This window comes from Pituophis catenifer, unplaced genomic scaffold (genome assembly GCF_029215685.1).
Source record: "Pituophis catenifer annectens isolate HBS135680 unplaced genomic scaffold, rPitCat1.0.hap2 SCAF_1, whole genome shotgun sequence".
NCBI classification, from domain to species: Eukaryota; Metazoa; Chordata; class Lepidosauria; order Squamata; family Colubridae; genus Pituophis; species Pituophis catenifer.
The window spans coordinates 325,910,616-325,927,465 of record NW_027256881.1 but is presented as its reverse complement, the minus strand read 5'-3'; the positions used below and the strand labels follow the sequence as shown (position 1 = coordinate 325,927,465).

At 43.5% G+C, this 16,850-nt stretch overlaps 3 protein-coding genes across 3 annotated transcripts; 2 read left to right on the top strand and 1 right to left on the bottom strand.

Moving 5' to 3' along the window:
• The first annotated feature begins 2,215 nt into the window (after positions 1-2,215).
• On the top strand, positions 2,216-4,315 carry LOC139308221 (small ribosomal subunit protein uS14). Its single transcript, XM_070931705.1, has 3 exons — positions 2,216-2,332; positions 2,710-2,809; positions 4,115-4,315. The coding sequence occupies exons 1-3, from the start codon at positions 2,271-2,273 to the stop codon at positions 4,121-4,123; spliced, it is 171 nt and encodes a 56-aa protein (XP_070787806.1). The 5' UTR covers positions 2,216-2,270; the 3' UTR covers positions 4,124-4,315.
• Positions 4,316-7,647: 3,332 nt separating this feature from the next.
• LOC139308220 (zinc finger and SCAN domain-containing protein 31-like) lies at positions 7,648-13,459 on the top strand. The gene is made up of 3 exons (XM_070931704.1): positions 7,648-8,445; positions 10,689-10,809; positions 12,575-13,459. Exons 1-3 carry the CDS (start codon positions 7,648-7,650, stop codon positions 13,288-13,290), a joined length of 1,635 nt encoding a protein of 544 aa, XP_070787805.1. The 3' UTR covers positions 13,291-13,459.
• Positions 13,460-15,251: 1,792 nt separating this feature from the next.
• On the bottom strand, positions 15,252-16,850 carry RPS29 (ribosomal protein S29). Its single transcript, XM_070943138.1, has 3 exons — positions 16,736-16,850; positions 16,309-16,408; positions 15,252-15,532 (listed from the first exon to the last, which is right to left on the bottom strand). The coding sequence occupies exons 1-3, from the start codon at positions 16,795-16,797 to the stop codon at positions 15,524-15,526; spliced, it is 171 nt and encodes a 56-aa protein (XP_070799239.1). The 5' UTR covers positions 16,798-16,850; the 3' UTR covers positions 15,252-15,523.

Below are 16,850 nucleotides of genomic sequence, written 5' to 3'. Positions count from 1 at the left end.
GAACTTCTTTAGCTTCCCAGACACCAAAATTTACCTTCCCAGCTAGGCTTGTGATATTCCTCCATCTCTTGGCTATCAGTGTGCACCACAACCTCTGTCCGTTGGACAACTTTCAGACCAGGAAGGCAGGCCATCCCCATCTCTTTGTTTTCTAATGATAAGAGTCACTCCCCCTCATCCCTCCTGGTAGGAGCAGCTTCTGCATTGCTGTGCCACCCAGAATTGGGACAGAATCAGCAACATGGATGTCACCTGAGTGCTACCTTTGCAGGGACTTCCACTGGCATCAAAAAGCAGAGATGGAGGCTGGATCTTCGATTAAATAGAAGATACCATCTCCACTCCATTGTATACCCCACCATTTAACTAAGGTTATATACTGCTCAAAAAAATAAAGGGAACACAAGCAGAAGACCTCCGAGATCTGAATGAATGAAATAGCCTTATTAAATACTTTTGTTCGTTACATACAATAGTTTTGTGTTCCCTTTAGTTGTTTGAGCAGTGTATAAACTACTGTATGTAAAGAACAAAGTATTTAATAAGGCTATTTCATTCATTCAGATCTCGGAGGTCTTCTGCTTGTGTTTCCTTTATTTTTTTGAGCAGTATATTTATTGTCCTACTGTTTAATCGTTTATAAATATGGTTTTATTGGATTGTAAGCAAGACAGCGAAATGGACCGTATATAAATTTAATAAATCGGCAAAATTAATGAATAAATATAAAAAGCGCCTCTTTTGAAGGATATTGTGTTTTGTGCTACTAGGAAAAAGAGGCCGAACATGGATTGCGGGGTCACACACACCCCGTCTCAATCTTGTTTGCGCCCACCGGCGATTCAACTGCCTTGGAGTAAAACGCTCCCTCCATCCCGCGCGGAGAGGCGGCTGGTTCCCACGAAGCGAAAACCCGCAACTTCACATTCGCCACTCTCGGACAATATACCGATCTGGGTTTTCTGGCCGCTGACTTGTCCAACTGGTGTTCTTCTTCGCGTGACAGCGAAGACAATAAAAAATACTTTTGAAGGACATTGTGTTCTGTGCTGGGGGGGGGAGGGAGTTTTGCGGGGTCTCACACACATATACACACACCCCAATCTTGTTTGCGCCCACCGGCGATTCTGCCGCCCTTCGACTGAGAGGGAGACGCCCCCTCCATCCCCCAAGGAGGGTCGCCCGGTTCCCACAAAGCACAAACCCGCAACTTGACCCTCAAGGGGCATTTGGCCAACACCCCGAGCAGCGTTTTCTTGCCGCTGCCTGTCCAAGTGGTGGTTTTCTTTCGATTGGCCCTGAAATGAGCGCTTCCTTTCCCGATTCGAAGGAAATGGCTCGCCTTCTGCTCGCGCCTGGCGCTCCAGTCCCAGGAGTGAGAAAGAACAGAGGCGGCGAAAGCTTTTTGGGCCTCTCTCGCTCGGCTTCCTCGCTCTCGGCTACCGCGACGGCCTCGTGAGTCCGAACTGGGCGCCAAGACGAGCCCGGCTGGGTGCTTGGCGACCCTCTTCCCGCGTTGGACGGTGAAGGTAGGCAGAGGGCGGCGAAGCGGCTGAGCGGGCGAGTAGAGCGATTCCTGCTGGAGAAAGTGGGGAATCGGCGGCGGCGGGAGCAGCGATTGGCGCCCGCTTCCGCTAGGAGGTGCTGCGGGAGTGGCGAAATGCAATGCGGGAAACAGGGCGAACCGAACGGGGAACCCTGCTGGTGGGGGGGGGGGCAACCTTGGCGACCCCCATCGCCCCCCACCCCTAAAAAAAAGGGGAAAAAAAGGGTGGTAAAAGGTGCTTTTGTGGGAGGGGGGGTGCAAAAGAGTCTGGGTCTCGCTGTCTTGCTCAGGCTACGCTGCAGCGGCTATTCACAGGCGCTATCCCACTACTGATCGGCACGGGAGTTTTGACCTGCTCCGTCTCCGACCTGGGCCGATTCACCCCTCCTTAGGCAACCTGGTGGCCCTCGGCTCCCCGGGGATCACCATATTGATGCCGAACTTAGTGCGGACACCCGATCGGCATAGCCCACTGCAGCCCAGAACTCCTGAGCTCAAGCGATCCGCCAGCCTCAGCCTCCGGAGTAGCTGGATTACAGGCTCGCGCCACCGCGCCCGGCTGCTGCTGCCGCCCGCCCGAGTTTACTTAGAGAGGATTCGCTCCGTGACGTCACCCGAGGGTGGGAGGGCAGCGCCCGCCCCGCTCTTTTCCCTCCCTCTCTCTGCGCCTGCGCCGTTCGCCCTTTCCTTTCTTCTCGGCAGTCCGAGACACGCGACTGCTGCCATGGGACACCAGCAGCTCTACTGGAGCCACCCCAGGAAGTTCGGCCAGGGATCGCGCTCCTGGTAGGGCTCCCGACCTCCCCGCTCGCCCCCTGCTCGGCCTCCGACGGGCCCGGCGACAACCCCGCCTGGCCCACCCCGGACTCTCTGCCCCGGGGGCCGCCGGGCCTGGCAGCCGCAGGAAGTGGGGAAGCGCCCGGCACCCGCGAGGGAGGGGAGAGGGAGGGGAGAGGGGAGAGGGAGGGGAGAGGGGAGGGGAGAGGGGAGAGGGAGGGGAGAGGGAAGAGGGAGGGGAGAGGGGAGGGAGAGAGGGGAGGGAGGGAGAAGGGGGCGCCCGGGAGCAGAGAGGGGAGAGTGCGGGAGGTTGGTGCTTCTGGGACGAGGGGAGCCGGGAAGCGTCTGGGCCCGCCTCACCCGGCCTCTCTCCCTCTCTTCCGCAGCCGCGTGTGCTCCAACCGGCACGGACTCATCCGCAAGTACGGCCTCAACATGTGTCGCCAGTGCTTCCGCCAGTACGCCAAGGACATCGGCTTCATTAAGGTGAGTATTCAATGGAACAGCTTTCCTCCCTGAGCTGTGGCTTCTCCCGACACTGGAGGCTTTCAGAAATACCGTAGATTGCACAGCCACTTGACCGGCATGGTATCAGGTCTCTTGCTTTGAACAGGGGCTGGACTAGATGACTTCCGAGGCCCCTTCAAGCTCTGGGATTTTATGCTAATGCACTTCTGGAAGGGTCTGCTGTTGTCGGTTGCCCCGCAATGCCCAGGACTCCTCATCACTAGCCTGACTCCCAAGGGCTGTTAAAAATACGATGGAAAAAGTAATGTACAGATAGTCCTCAACTTACAGTGTAGTTCCCTGCCATGCCATGCGATTTTGGTTGCCCATTGCCAGCTGATGCCCTCTTTGTTGCCCAGAGTTCCCTGGCAATGCTCACAACATCTGGCTCTAACAGTCATGTGCAGGCTAGGGAAGTAAATCTGATGGTGTTTGTGGTGTTCTAATGTACAGCAGTTATAGTTAAATGTCTGGCAGAAAGTGGACTCCGGGTGTGTTTTTCCAAGTAAGAGATTGAATGTGTAAAGTTGTAGAAGTGTGTGTGTGTGTGTGTGTGTGTGTGTATACACGTACAGTATATATAGTACATAATCTTTTTGTGTGCTTATACATACACTATACTATGTAATATGTATGTACACATGGCACATATATAGATATATAGATAGATATGATTAAATAGTGTATTTTGGATGTTTGGATAAATAAATAGGGGAATGATCTGTGAGGGAGGAAAGAAAAAGACAACTTCATGTGTCTAAAAATAGTAAAGAATAGAAATTATCACTTTTTTTAGTGTTTGTTCATATTGTTTGAAGCCATGATTCCCGTGTTTGCTAAACCACTGGTCTTAATAAATTAACTTGAAAGGACTTCCCCCACCCATCATGAAAAACCGTTCTTGATAATGGTCTGCATAATGGTGAATTATATTACTTTTGCTGCTGGGGCTTGCATTTTAACAGCGATTGAGAAAGATCCATAGATCAGGACTTCAACTCCCAATACTCTCAATAATGCTAGTGGTGCCTGTGGAATTCTAGGAAATGTGTGCTGAGGTGGGGAAAGATTGGCATACTGACAGGCTTTCACAGATGAGAGTGCAATTACAGCCATTGTAGCTTAAAAAGGGATGGAGCTGTTACGAAAGTGGAATGAACAACTGAAAATGCTTATTTATGCAAAATAGCTGTGATATTAAAGAGGAGAAGGTGTAAGTTCTGAGTGAGTTATGTTGGTAAGCCTATCACATGTCATTTTGACAGCTTTTTTTTCTCATTTCAGTTGGATTAAATACCTGTCTACAGAAGTGGTTTGAGGCATCTGGCAAGCTGGAATATGTGGCTGGATGAACTGTTCTTACTATCCTTACCATTGTAGAGAGTTGTCCACTCTGACTCTCAAATATTGTAATTTATGTTTGTTAATGCTGATGTGTTAATTATGTGACAGTCATATTTAATACAGCTTGATATGTAAAGCTTATTTGGTTTCCTTTGATTCTTTAATAAAAAGCAGTCATCCTCAAATGTATTTGAGAAGAAACCAGTGTAGTCTTTGTATAGTAGAGCACAGAAACAGAAGAGTAAAATATTTTCGGAGACCTTTTTTTTATTGAACTAACATTAAATGCTCCTCTACATTTACATTGACACTCAATGTAAATATCTAGTGACCATGGAGGAAGTACGCTCTTATTTTTGAACAGCAAATACTGTATGGTCATTCCATTTAAAAAGTATATTCGCTGTAGAACAAGCTTAATATTTTAGAAAGCTTTACAGAAATGATTATGGGAACTTAGTCATATAAGAAACACCTTTTAGCATCCATTTATAAATAATTTAACTCAGATCTTGAAATAGATGGGACAGATTCTAGTTCCTTTCTTATAATACATATTGATTGTCTTTTGACTGGCTGCCTCTTTTGAAACTTCGTTTTGAGGGGTCAATAAAAGAAGTTGACACACTAGTATAAGCCATTAGTTTATTTGGTAGCTATGGATGAAAATGCATACATGGCTAGGTTACCTACAATAAATGCATTTTTTTCAAGAAATATTAGGGCAATATTTTCTATACCCATTTGCACCCCTTGGTCGTATCTTTTGAATATAGCCATTTATAAACATATTAAATACTTGCAAAAGAGTATAGAGAAATGTTTTATCCCAGGGCTTGTTGAACCTTGGATCAACAAGGGTCTGGGATAAAACATTTCTCAAAACTCTTGGGTGATTGGTTGTGTTTAATCATAACTCTTTATCCACATTATAGCCTAGCATGCTGTGTGAACCTACCCTGGTGGATTAGTTTATAGCTGGGTACATTATGGAGATTCAGAAAACTAGGTGGACCAAGAACACTGAGTGATCCAGTTCACTTTGCTCAATTGGATATTCTTGGTGGTATGCTGTAGTGAATGAAACTTGCATTCTGCTCAGGATGGTGGGCAATAACTAGCTTTTCACCCTTTCTTTGGGTTCTGAAATGTAGACAAAGCAGAACTAAAATAGCTTGATGATCTGAAAAGGAACAGGCTAAATAACAGAAACCAGATAGCTGCCCTTCCCCAGATGTGAAATGAGAGAATACATGGGTACAATAAAGAAAACTCTTAGAAGTTGCTAATATCAGAAAAAGTGGATGATTTGGAGCTCTTACACAGCATTTAAAGGCAATGCTTCAGACCATAGTAAGGTCACCCTATGTTTTTATTAGATGCTGCATTCCCACTATAAAGCTCAATGTGATTTACAAAGCCTTTTTTTAATTTCTCATGTAACAACTCAGAGAGTTATATAGTCCATAATCTGTTTATATCAGGTCTCTTATTTTTGTGGCCAGAAGCCCAATGATCAAGTGCATGTCAATTAAAAACATTGCATTTAATTTATCTCCATTTCAATTCCTTGTGTAAAGTGGTAAAGTGACGATTTTCTCCACAACATGGTGATCAAAACTCTCCCCATAATCACTTTTTGTAGGCTACACTGTTAAATTGTCTTCAGATTAGTATACAGAATGCTTTACAAACTGCATTGTGTTAGTCTCAGGACCTGTATGGTGCATACATCTGGCTCAGCTAAGACCACTTTTATTTTTTCTCCCAAAGTACATTAGCTGCTGAGTAGAATTCAATGTGGCCATTCTAATACTGTTAGTTTTACTTGGTATTTCTCATTTCACTTCTTAATCTGAAGCTTTTGATGAAAGCCTATTCATTCGTGTGTCGTGTTTTAATCTTCGAGCTAAGCAAATAACATTAATATGAACCAATTATTAACCATTTGCTATCAATAAAATTGTTAATTATCCTTAATAATGATCAATAATTGTTGATAAATTTCTGGTAAAACTAATATGCAAGGAGGCCTTGGTTACTGAAAGCATTAACTTATTTTCCCCGTACTTTTGAGTTCCTGTAAGCATGCTGTAGCCCAGTCAGTGATGCTGTACAATCCAAATCCCTGCAACATAAAAAATAAGCGTACTGATTAGTTACATAGGCACTGATGCTGTTACCTAGTTGGGCAATGAAATCTCTGCAAGCAAACAACCAATCTCAGAGAGCACCAAGGACTTCACCGGTTAAAAAGGCAAATTATTTTAATTATTGGAAAATCAAACTCTAGAATATCAGGTGATAAAATCAAACACAATTATGAAGGTCTTAATTCACCATAAGGAAAATTAAGATTAACGCGATAACAGTACAGGAGAACCTGTTTTAATTTTAACCCACCACCAACGAAAAAGGTCTGTTAGATCCACTTTTCCCCCCTGGGATTCAATATGCAGCCTCTACTTCCGCCCTTGATGAAGTTAAGGAAAAGACGTGTATAGAAAACCGGAAATTTAATGGCAAGCTCTGCATTCAGTGACACTATATTTTCCCTATCTCTATGTTCACCAATGAATGCCGTTTCATTGGGGGAAAAAAAGCTTCAAAGAGCTGTCAGGGTCTTGTCTGAAAATGAGCAACAGACGAGGAAAATCTGAATGAGACGGTAGCGCGGAGAGGTGAGCTGGAAGAATTGCCTTCCGAGAGAAGGAGGGGCGAAAAGGAGAGCATGACGGGGGCGGTTTCCAGTGAGAGGGCTGGGCTGGGGTGAGGAGGACCGACGATGTCTGTCTATCTAGCGCAGTATTTTTCAACAAGTTTAAGATGGATGGACTGACTGGGGAATCCTGGGAGTTGAAGTCCACCCACCTTAAACTTACTAAGATTGAGAAAAACTGCTATATGGCGTCTAAACGTACAGTAATGCTTTTTTCCCCCGTATTCTTTTCATGCATTCCTGGTTACTGACTTCATTGAGCTTTTAAGGTGGTTTCATGGGTGTTGAATGGTTTTACTGTGAGTTTCTGTTGATTTTAATGTTTTAAATTACTGTATTTACACTAAGACTGCTAAGGGCAGTCTATAGAAGGTGATGGTAATATTTTATCACACTGCTAATATGTCATGTAATAGCCTGGAACTGGATTGGTATACTGACGATAAAATTTCTTACACTTTTTACCCATTCTTTGATTTTATTTAGCATATGGCATCTGTAGAGGTCACACAATCACTGTTCTACAAATTTTAAATAAAAATAATTTTTTATATAATTTTAAAATGTATTTATTCTATAGTCAGTATATTTAATCAACAATAGTAGCACCTGGGCCATTCATTTTTTCTTATTGTTTACAGCTTTATTTCTGGGCAAAAGTTTAGCATAACTGCCCAGATTACTACATTTACCATAGAAGGCTTGTTTTCCACCATTCCACAGCTCAGTGTCATTTTTGTAAGCGTGTTCAAGGATGAAAATGGAGCAGCAACCCACAGGCAACCCACAAAGGATGGAATCCACAGGAACAGAAAAAGCCTTTAATATCCTCCAGGATGCTCTAGATTGCAAACCGAGCATGGAGAGAGGAAATCAGTGCCCAGAAGCCATTTGGTCTGTAAGTAATGGAGGATGTGCCACAAGGACAATTCCTCATCAAGTAAAAGAAGAACCAGAAGACTATTTGGCCTATCACTGGGAAGCCCAGTGGCAAGAGTTTCTGCAAACAGTGGAATTTCCTTCCTCTGGGTTGAAAAGCCTTCAATTGTCCGAAGCATCCACACCTTGGAATGATACCAAAGCTTTTTTAGTCTCCTTTGAGCAAGTGGCCAAAGCCTGTAAGTGGCCCAAAGAAGAATGGGTGACTCAACTCCTGCCAGCTCTCAGTGGAGAAGCTGAGATGGCCTTCAATACATTGGAAGGCAAAGACAGAAGTGATTATGGAAAGGTCAAAGCAGCTCTATTGAGAGGAGATGCTGTCAGTAGAGAGAAAAGTCGCCAGCACTTCAGATGTTTCTGCTACTTGGAGGCCAAGGGTCCAAGGGCAGTTTATGGCCAACTCCAAGAACTTTGCCGTCAATGGCTGAAGGTTGAGAGACACACAAAGGAGCAGATCTTAGAACTGCTGGTCCTGGAGCAGTTCCTGATGATCCTGCCTGCAGAGATCCAAAGCTGGGTGAGGCAGCATAGCCCAGAAACTTGTGCTCGGGCTGTAAATCTTGCCGAAGATTTTATGTGTAAACAGCAGGAGTCTAAAAGACAAGCAAACCAGGTGAGGCCTTTTCTTTATAAATCTCTTGTGTGGCACAAATCCTGTTTGAGATCTTGATTTTTTTTCATCTCAGGGGAGAGAAAGGAAGCTTCAGGAAATAGACATCAATTTTAACTGAAGAATTTTACTACCTTTATAGCTGTGTCAGTTCTTCAATGGAGGCCAGGTCAGAGAACAGAGCAAGGATTTCAGGAATTGTACGTACATCATAGCATCTTTAAAGTCTGCCAGAGTATCCTCCTTCCCCTCATATAGCAATCAAGATTAAGAGTTGAGGTTATGTTCAGTTTTTTCACTTTCTTCCCTAGAATTGAGTTGTATTTTTTTTCATGGTTCTTACATAACTTTGTCAAAGTTGTCAATATCCCTCTATAGCAAGAGTGTCAAACTCAAGGCTGGATCTGGCCCGCGGGGTGCTTAGATCTGACCTGCAGAGCTGCTCTGGAAATAGCAAAGGACCGGCGTGTAGTGCCTCTGCCAGCAAAAATGGAGAGGGGTGCAGGAAGCCATTGTGGCCGAAAACGGAGACTGGGAGGGCCGCGCACGGCCCATCTGACCCCCTGAGATCAAACACAACCCTGATGCGGCCCTCAATGAATTCGAGTTTGAACACCCTTGCTCTATAGGCTCCAGTGTGAATTTGTAATAGTCCCTAATGGTACACAAAATGTTTTGAATTCGAAACACTCTGTTTTAAGTTTAAAACTATTGTTCTGATTTTATTGGAAGTATCCTGAGCTTCCAATGAGCCTGGAGAATGTAGATGGAAATGACTGTTGATATTGTGAACCTTGATTTTCAAAAAAAAAACTTTGAAAAAGTTCTGTATCATAACTTTTATGGATTAAGAGGACTGTCCTTTCATTGATTGTTGACAAGAAAAGAAAGAGCAGGAATAAAATGGCAGTTTTCTCAGTGGGGAGGAGTAAGAGTAGAATTTCTTAAATCCTGTCTTGGAACTGGTGCTTTTTAACTTGGTTGTAGAGGCCATCCTTGACTTACAACTATTAAGTGACCATTCAGTTACAATCTCACTGAAAAAAGTGACTTATGCCTGGTTGCAGCATCCCCATAGTTATTGTGATCAAAATTTGGGTGCTTAGCTATCAGAATGTACATAGGATGGCTGCAGTGTCCCAGGGTCATGTGATCGCCATTTGCAACTTTCTCAGCTGGCTTCCGATAAGCAGAACCAATGGGGGAAGTTGGATTCACTTAACGACTGCATGATTCACTTAGTAACTGCAGTGGTTTGCTTAACAGTGGCAAAAACAGTTGTGTTGTGACCCAGGCCCAAGTAAGTAGTAGGAAAATCAGTCAGTGAAAAAACAAACAAACTTTATTCGAACAGCTGAGAATTACTTCATTCCCAGCGTCATTCAACTAAATTAAAGCAAATTCTTCCCAACACAAATTCCTCAGTCCTATCTCAAACCTTGTCCAATTAGGCAAACTGCCAAAGGCCTTTATTTATTTATTTATTTATTGGTTCGATTTATATGCCGCCCTTCTCCGGAGACTCAGGGTGGCTTACAATAGCCTTCATACTTTTGTATATACCTGCTTAGTAGGGCTTTTGGCCCCCCCTAAGCGGTGTTCTTTTTATACAAAGTCAGTTTATTGCCCCCACAATCCGGGTTCTCATTTTATCTACCTTGGAAGGATGGAAGACTGAGTCAACCTTGAATCTGGTGAGATTTGAACTTGCAGAAATTGCAGGCAGCTGGCAGCTAAGTGCTACTTAACATTACTTTAGTCCACTGCGCCACCAGCGTTCAGAAATCCCAGATACAAAAATAAATACAAGACGTAAACGAAGAAGACAAAGCTACCAACGTTGTTTTCCAACAAAGCCCAAACGCCATTGCTGGTCTGTTTTAAGCCTTATGGGAGGGGCCAATCATCTCTTGGCCCTAGTCCCGAGTTGTCCTCTTTGCTTGAGCTGCTCTTGCCTTCTGGCAGCTCTTCTCATGTGTGCATTAGGAACAGGCTCCTCCTGTTCCTCTGCCTCACTCCTATCAGTCTCTGGAGGCTCTGGACTCTGCACCTCACTCCCCGATGGCCCTGGCCCCATCTCTGCCTCTGACGCAGAACCCTCATCTGGGCCTTCCCCAGCCTCCAGGACTGGCCCATGTTCTTCCTCAGCCTCATCGCTGTCCGACTCCGCTGCCAGCTCTGCAAGCTGCTGGCGGACCACAACAGGTTGAAAAATATTGGTCCTACACAAATTGTTTTTGTTGCAGGACGCTTTTGCGAAAGTGGCTGTGAATTTCTCTGAGGCAGAATGTGCTGCAGCTGATACTGAACAGAAGCAGCTCTACAAAGCATCTAAGCAGGAAAATGAGTATGATGCTGGCCCATTTGGTAAGGAAGAATGTCTTGAATCTGAATCTCTGCTGGAGTACTTTCTGATAATGTTTCTTTTCAGAGAGCGTGATGTAAGAGAAGATTCCCACACTGATAATATAGCTAGGAACTACTAAGTATATTGAACTAAAGTATAGCCTGGCCTGTCTTCTCAGAAGAGAGTGGTGCCTTCCTTGTTACACTGGGAGAATCTAACATCTTTGAATTGCCTATATTTACCCTCCATATTTGACAGCAAGGTTACTTGCCAGAATTATTGTGCTCCTATTTCAACCTCTTCCTAATAAACCATATTAATTTGAGATTATAGAGATTGTTCCTTGGCTGTCCTTCTCCAGTCCTGTTACTATAAAGATTTGACATTTAGTGACTTGTATATCACTTTCTCAGAAAAGGATGATGTAGGAGAAAAGCTAAGGAATGGTCTTGAGGTTTGGCAGATGATCCTACAACTTTTTTCTCTTGGAATTGTTTCCTTTTCTACGCAGTCTTCCAAATGAGGTTGGAAACACACTTCAAAGCATTCTGTGTGGCCTTAAGAGCACCAGATTGTTCTGAATACTTTCCACTCTGCATTAAATAGATTCCTACCCAACTTGGCTGTTAGTCTTCAATGGTACCATCTTCCATCAGTACTGAGAGGCCATAGGCTGATATGGAATAGAGGGAGGTTTGACCACTGTGAAAAAGAATTGGGGAGATAGTCAAAGTTGCCTGTCAGAGGAAGTGGGTCTCAACATTTGGAGGTAGAAACCCTGAAGTCCTGGAAAGCCTTGTTTCTTAATCCAGTTCCTTATATTGTTTCCCCAAAAGTAAGACCCAACCGGAAAATAAGTCCTAGCATGATTTTTCAGGATGCTTGTAATATAAGCCCTACCCCCAAAATAAGCCCCAGTTAAGATTGTCAGCCAGATGGATGCGTTTAGTACTGTATTTCCCTGAAAATAAGACCTAACCAGAAAATGAGCCCTAATGCATCTTTTGAAGCAAAAATTAATATAAGACCTGGTCTTATTTTCAGGTAAACACAGTAGTTACAAAATGTTCAACAACTGAATTTTATTTTTTCTGGCAGATGTACTCTTGGGCAGGATAGTGATGTACCATGCACATAAACAGAGGTTTTTCTGTCTTTTTGTTTTTCCTTATTGAGAGGATTCTTCGTTTTGATTTTAAGTGTTCAGCATTTTTCAGGTTTATTGGCTACTTGCATGAGTCCTTCATGCCTCAAAAAGTAGGAAGCCACAGTGATTTATTCAGTGGTGTGATCCAAGGAGCCTCTGGGGTCATTAAAAAAAGAATTGAGGCTGCATGTGACCCAACAGGCTTCTCACTTGGACTCAGTAAAGGTAAACATGTCAATTGTGAGATTCTTCCTCATATAGGATGCCAGCAAGTCCCTCTCAATACCTGCCCCCCAGGAGAGCATGGGTTGCCTTGGATTTGAACATGAGAAGTTGAAACATGACAAGGAATCAGGGAAACATGGTTCTATGGGAGAAGCATTGTGAGATATTAAATTTGGCTCATAAATATATGCGTTAAACTAGGATCCTAGCACTGTCTGTTCGATTTTGCTCAATAGGAGGTTGTTAGAAATAAGCAAACACCAGGCTTCTTCAGTGATGTCTTTCCATTTTTCCTTCTGAATGAGATCTTAGAGAGAAGCTAGTTTTTCTTAACTTTCTATAATTTTCGTTTTCAAGTTAGATTTTTCTCAAGTTCAATGAGTGAGTCATTGGAGTTTTCTTAATTTCTCCAGCAGGTAAGGACTGGATGACTATACACAAGATAGAGCCAGATGTGGCTGAAGAGCCTACAAAAGAAGGGCCTTGTGAGGTGTCCCTCTGGAAAGCAGAAGAGATTGTTCCTCCGAGCTGTTGTGTGCAGGAAAAGGCTTCAACTAATCAGGAGAGACTGGAATGTCAACAGAGCACCTTGGCAGGTCAAGTTGATGCATCTGTCCCATATGTGGGAGACTACAAAGCTATCATTGTAGCCACAATCCAGGCAGGAAATGACACTGGTAAGAAGCAAAATACCTCCCGAGCTTATGGTAGAAATTTGAATCGGGGTTCCACAATGGTTAAGAACCGTCATACAGGAGGAAAAGCACATAAGTGCTTGGTCTGTGGGAAATTCTTTCTTTCTAGCTCGAAGCTCATCATTCACCAGAGGACCCACACCGGGGAGAAGCCATATGAATGTGCAGCTTGTGGCAAAACCTTCCAGTCCAGTTCATTACTTTACCGTCATCAAAGAGTCCACACAGGAGAGAAACCGCACAAATGTCCTGTCTGCGGGAGAAGATTCAGTAGCAGTTCAAATCTTAACCGACATCAGAAGATCCACACTGGGGAGAAACCATTTGAATGCTCAGATTGTGGGAAAAGCTTTATTCAGAAGGGGGCCCTTAATAAGCATCATAAAATTCATTCTGTAAAAGGGAAAAGTGGGGAGCATTTTAGTATGAGCTGAAGCCTCACTACAATGTCACGAGAGAAAACCAGGTAAACAACTGGATTATGAAAGGGCACTTGGGGGAAATTGGGAGTACTCAATTGATGTGCCAGCCATAAGAATCTCTTTGGGCTTCTGATGGTTTTGATGAAGTGAAGGATTGCAGGAGATGGAGGCTTCTAAAGCCACAACTCTCTGGTCTGGTACTGACAGGTTTTCAATGATTGAATGTTTGGACTGGGAAAATATAGAATTCTCGTAACTTTGTCATGACTTTCTGTACAAAGACATTCACAATTAGCTGCCTCACTCCATTATGGAACATGACCTTGCTCTGGATGCAAAACTCTAGGATGTTCATTATTTAAGGAGGAACATTATTTTAAATGGGTTGTTTTATGATGATGCTGTGAAAGCTCATGGGTATAAAAAATAAAATAATTATAAATAGAACTTATTTGGAATTAGTGGCATCATTCCTGCTTACACAAATTTTAAGATATTTATGCTCTTTCTTTTTCTCCACTCCAGAAATATGTCCAAGTTCATTTGCATTTTTTGAGATAAAAGGGATACAATATATACTAAAAGCCTGAACAGTGACAGGAGTGGCAAAATTAGATGCAGTTGTCGTTTGATAAATAATGCCCACAGGTTTCTTTATTGTCATGAATGATTCATCAGCAGATAATATAAATAGGAAGTTGAGAATCTCTTGCACATTTTTCAGTTAGTTTATATTGTGTGTGCAGCTGGTATGACACAGGAACAAACATTTAAGGGAGCATGAAATTGAAAGGAAACGGTCATTTTGCCAGCCAAATCATCTTCCTGTTCATTGTGGGGCTCCATCTTAAAGTATCACTGCTTGAATGCATTATGTAAAAGCATAAAAAAATATCAATTTTAAAAATCAAAAGCTAAGAGAAATAGTTCACAATAACAGGTGCATTTTGATAATAACCATTAGAAGATCGGGGGGTTGTGCATAGCCCTGAAATCTTAAATTCATCAACTTTGCACTAAATCATACTGTGATTTGCTTACTGTAGTGTTTAAATCCAAATCATAAGTCAGACTAAGCTGAGAACTTAAATCAATGGCTGGGTTCACAAGATGTACCAACCCACCAACAAACCACATCTGACATGTTCTGCAACCCTATGCAGGAGGGTTAGTTTATACTTAACTCAATTTGCAGGGTTTGTATAACAGTTTAAATTAATCCTGAGTTAGCATGTCATGGCACCATATAACCATGGTTTAATTTTTGTTAGTTGAACTACATTCCAATATGTCATTTGAAATCAGATTAATGCAAGTAGTGAACCATTATCATTTGTTCCTTTTTTAAAGAATTGGAGTATGGCTTTGTTTCTTTCATCCTGGCTGAACAATACTCTATTTCCAACACAGCAGCCAATTACCTGAACTCAAGTAACATCCTCAGGAGAAATAAAGAGGTCTACCAGGTTGTATAAAAACATTAAATAGGCTGACAGTGAGTAGGATAAACTTCTATCCATAGGTTAGCAATAGGGTGCAGATGACACAAAAGTCCCTAGAGTTTATAAGTACTGGTGCAATACACTTACTAAACCATACATTAACCATACATGTTAGATACTCATACTACGCTAAATCGAAACATGGTGGACAAGTATACAGTTCATCATTATTAAGACAGTTTAAATTGATAATGGCCATGAACAAAAACAAAACAACAGGAAAAAATGGTGCATTATCTCTGGAAGAATTATTAGTTATGAGACAAGTAAAAGTTACAAATATTTGTACATAAGGAATTCAACCCAATGCAGTGACATTTCATTCTGAAGCAAACTTTTAGGGATAAACCAATGGGGATAGTGAGTTTACACTTGATTTTCAGATTTTGATTTTAAAAACTTCTAATACTACTATATCCAGTTATCTTTATTTTATGCCCCTTAGGTCACAGATTCATTCAGCAACACAACTTTGGATTTTAACTCTTTTTTTTTTATTTAAGAACTCCAAAAAATAGATTCTCATACATATGCTACAGATGACATGTCAACATGGCTAGAATTATGGTGATTGTAACTTATTAATAGGAAACACTACCATAATTGGAATAAAACAAAGCCCAGTACTTCTATTGTATACAGTTGCACAGTAGAAGTTTTGACGGCTCTTATCCAGTCCAGTCCTCAGGTGTGCCAACCTCTTGCTATGTCTTTTCAAGCCATCTTCAACTATTACTGTAGAATTAATCCAACTAAAAGGAGATAAAAGAAATAATCACATTTAATATTCCTTCTTCGGAGGTTACAATTCTACATCTTTCCTTGTTATCTGTGCTCACTTGAACTTTTACAATACAGGCAGTCCTCGACTTACAACCACAACCGAGTCCAAAATTTCTGGCATTGAGACATTTGTTAAATGAGTTTTGCCCTATTTTACAACCGTTCTCCAAACAGTTGTTAACTCAATCACTACAGTTGGTAAGTAGGTAACCCGGTTGTTAAGTGAATCTGGCTTCCCCATTTACACTGCTTGTCAGAAGGCTGCAAAGGGGAATCACATGACCTTGGGACACAGCAATGGTAAATATTAGGCAGCTGTGAAGCATATGAATTTTGATCAGATGATCATGGGGGATGCTGCAAAGATCATTAACTGAAAAATGATCATAAATCACATTTTTCTATGGCTTTGCAACTGAACGGTCAGTAGACGAACTGTTGTATGTCGAGGACTACCTGTACATTACTTTTTCCATCGTATTTTTAACAGCCCTTGGGAGTCAGGATAGTGATGAGGAATCCTGGGCATTGCAACCGACAACAGCGGACCCTTCCAGAAGTGCATTAGCATAAAATCCCAGAGCTTGAAGGGGCCTCGGAAGTCATCTAGTCCAGCCCCTGTTCAAAGCAAGAGACCTGATACCATGCCGGTCAAGTGGCTGTGCAATCTACGGTATTTCTGAAAGCCTCCAGTGTCGGGAGAAGCCACAGCTCAGGGAGGAAAGCTGTTCCATTGAATACTCACCTTAATGAAGCCGATGTCCTTGGCGTACTGGCGGAAGCACTGGCGACACATGTTGAGGCCGTACTTGCGGATGAGTCCGTGCCGGTTGGAGCACACGCGGCTGCGGAAGAGAGGGAGAGAGGCCGGGTGAGGCGGGCCCAGACGCTTCCCGGCTCCCCTCGTCCCAGAAGCACCAACCTCCCGCACTCTCCCCTCTCTGCTCCCGGGCGCCCCCTTCTCCCTCTCCCCTCCCTCTCCCTCTCCCCTCCCTCTCCCCTCCCTCCCCTCTCCTCTCCCCTCCCTCGCGGGTGCCGGGCGCTTCCTCACTTCCTGCGGCTGCCAGGCCCGGCGGTCCCCGGGGCAGAGAGTCCGGGGTGGGCCAGGCGGGGTTGTCGCCGGGCCCGTCGGAGGCCGAGCAGGGGGCGAGCGAGGAGGTCGGGAGCCCTACCAGGAGCGCGATCCCTGGCCGAACTTCCTGGGGTGGCTCCAGTAGAGCTGCTGGTGTCCCATGGCGGCAGTCGCGTGTCTCGGACGCCGAAAGGGGGGAGAAGAAAGGAAAGGGC

What these genes read in the sequence shown, in the direction of transcription:
- LOC139308221 (XM_070931705.1), top strand. Translation starts at nt 2,271, where the DNA reads ATGGGACACCAGCAGCTCTACTGGAGCCACCCCAGGAAGTTCGGCCAG. An exon ending in GGCCAGGGATCGCGCTCCTG is followed by an intron (nt 2,333 to 2,709) that starts GTAGGGCTCCCG and finishes TCTCTTCCGCAG; the next exon opens with CCGCGTGTGCTCCAACCGGC.
- LOC139308220 (XM_070931704.1), top strand. Translation starts at nt 7,648, where the DNA reads ATGAAAATGGAGCAGCAACCCACAGGCAACCCACAAAGGATGGAATCC. An exon ending in CTAAAAGACAAGCAAACCAG is followed by an intron (nt 8,446 to 10,688) that starts GTGAGGCCTTTT and finishes TTTTTGTTGCAG; the next exon opens with GACGCTTTTGCGAAAGTGGC. An exon ending in GTATGATGCTGGCCCATTTG is followed by an intron (nt 10,810 to 12,574) that starts GTAAGGAAGAAT and finishes TAATTTCTCCAG; the next exon opens with CAGGTAAGGACTGGATGACT.
- RPS29 (XM_070943138.1), bottom strand. Translation starts at nt 16,797, where the DNA reads ATGGGACACCAGCAGCTCTACTGGAGCCACCCCAGGAAGTTCGGCCAG. An exon ending in GGCCAGGGATCGCGCTCCTG is followed by an intron (nt 16,409 to 16,735) that starts GTAGGGCTCCCG and finishes TCTCTTCCGCAG; the next exon opens with CCGCGTGTGCTCCAACCGGC.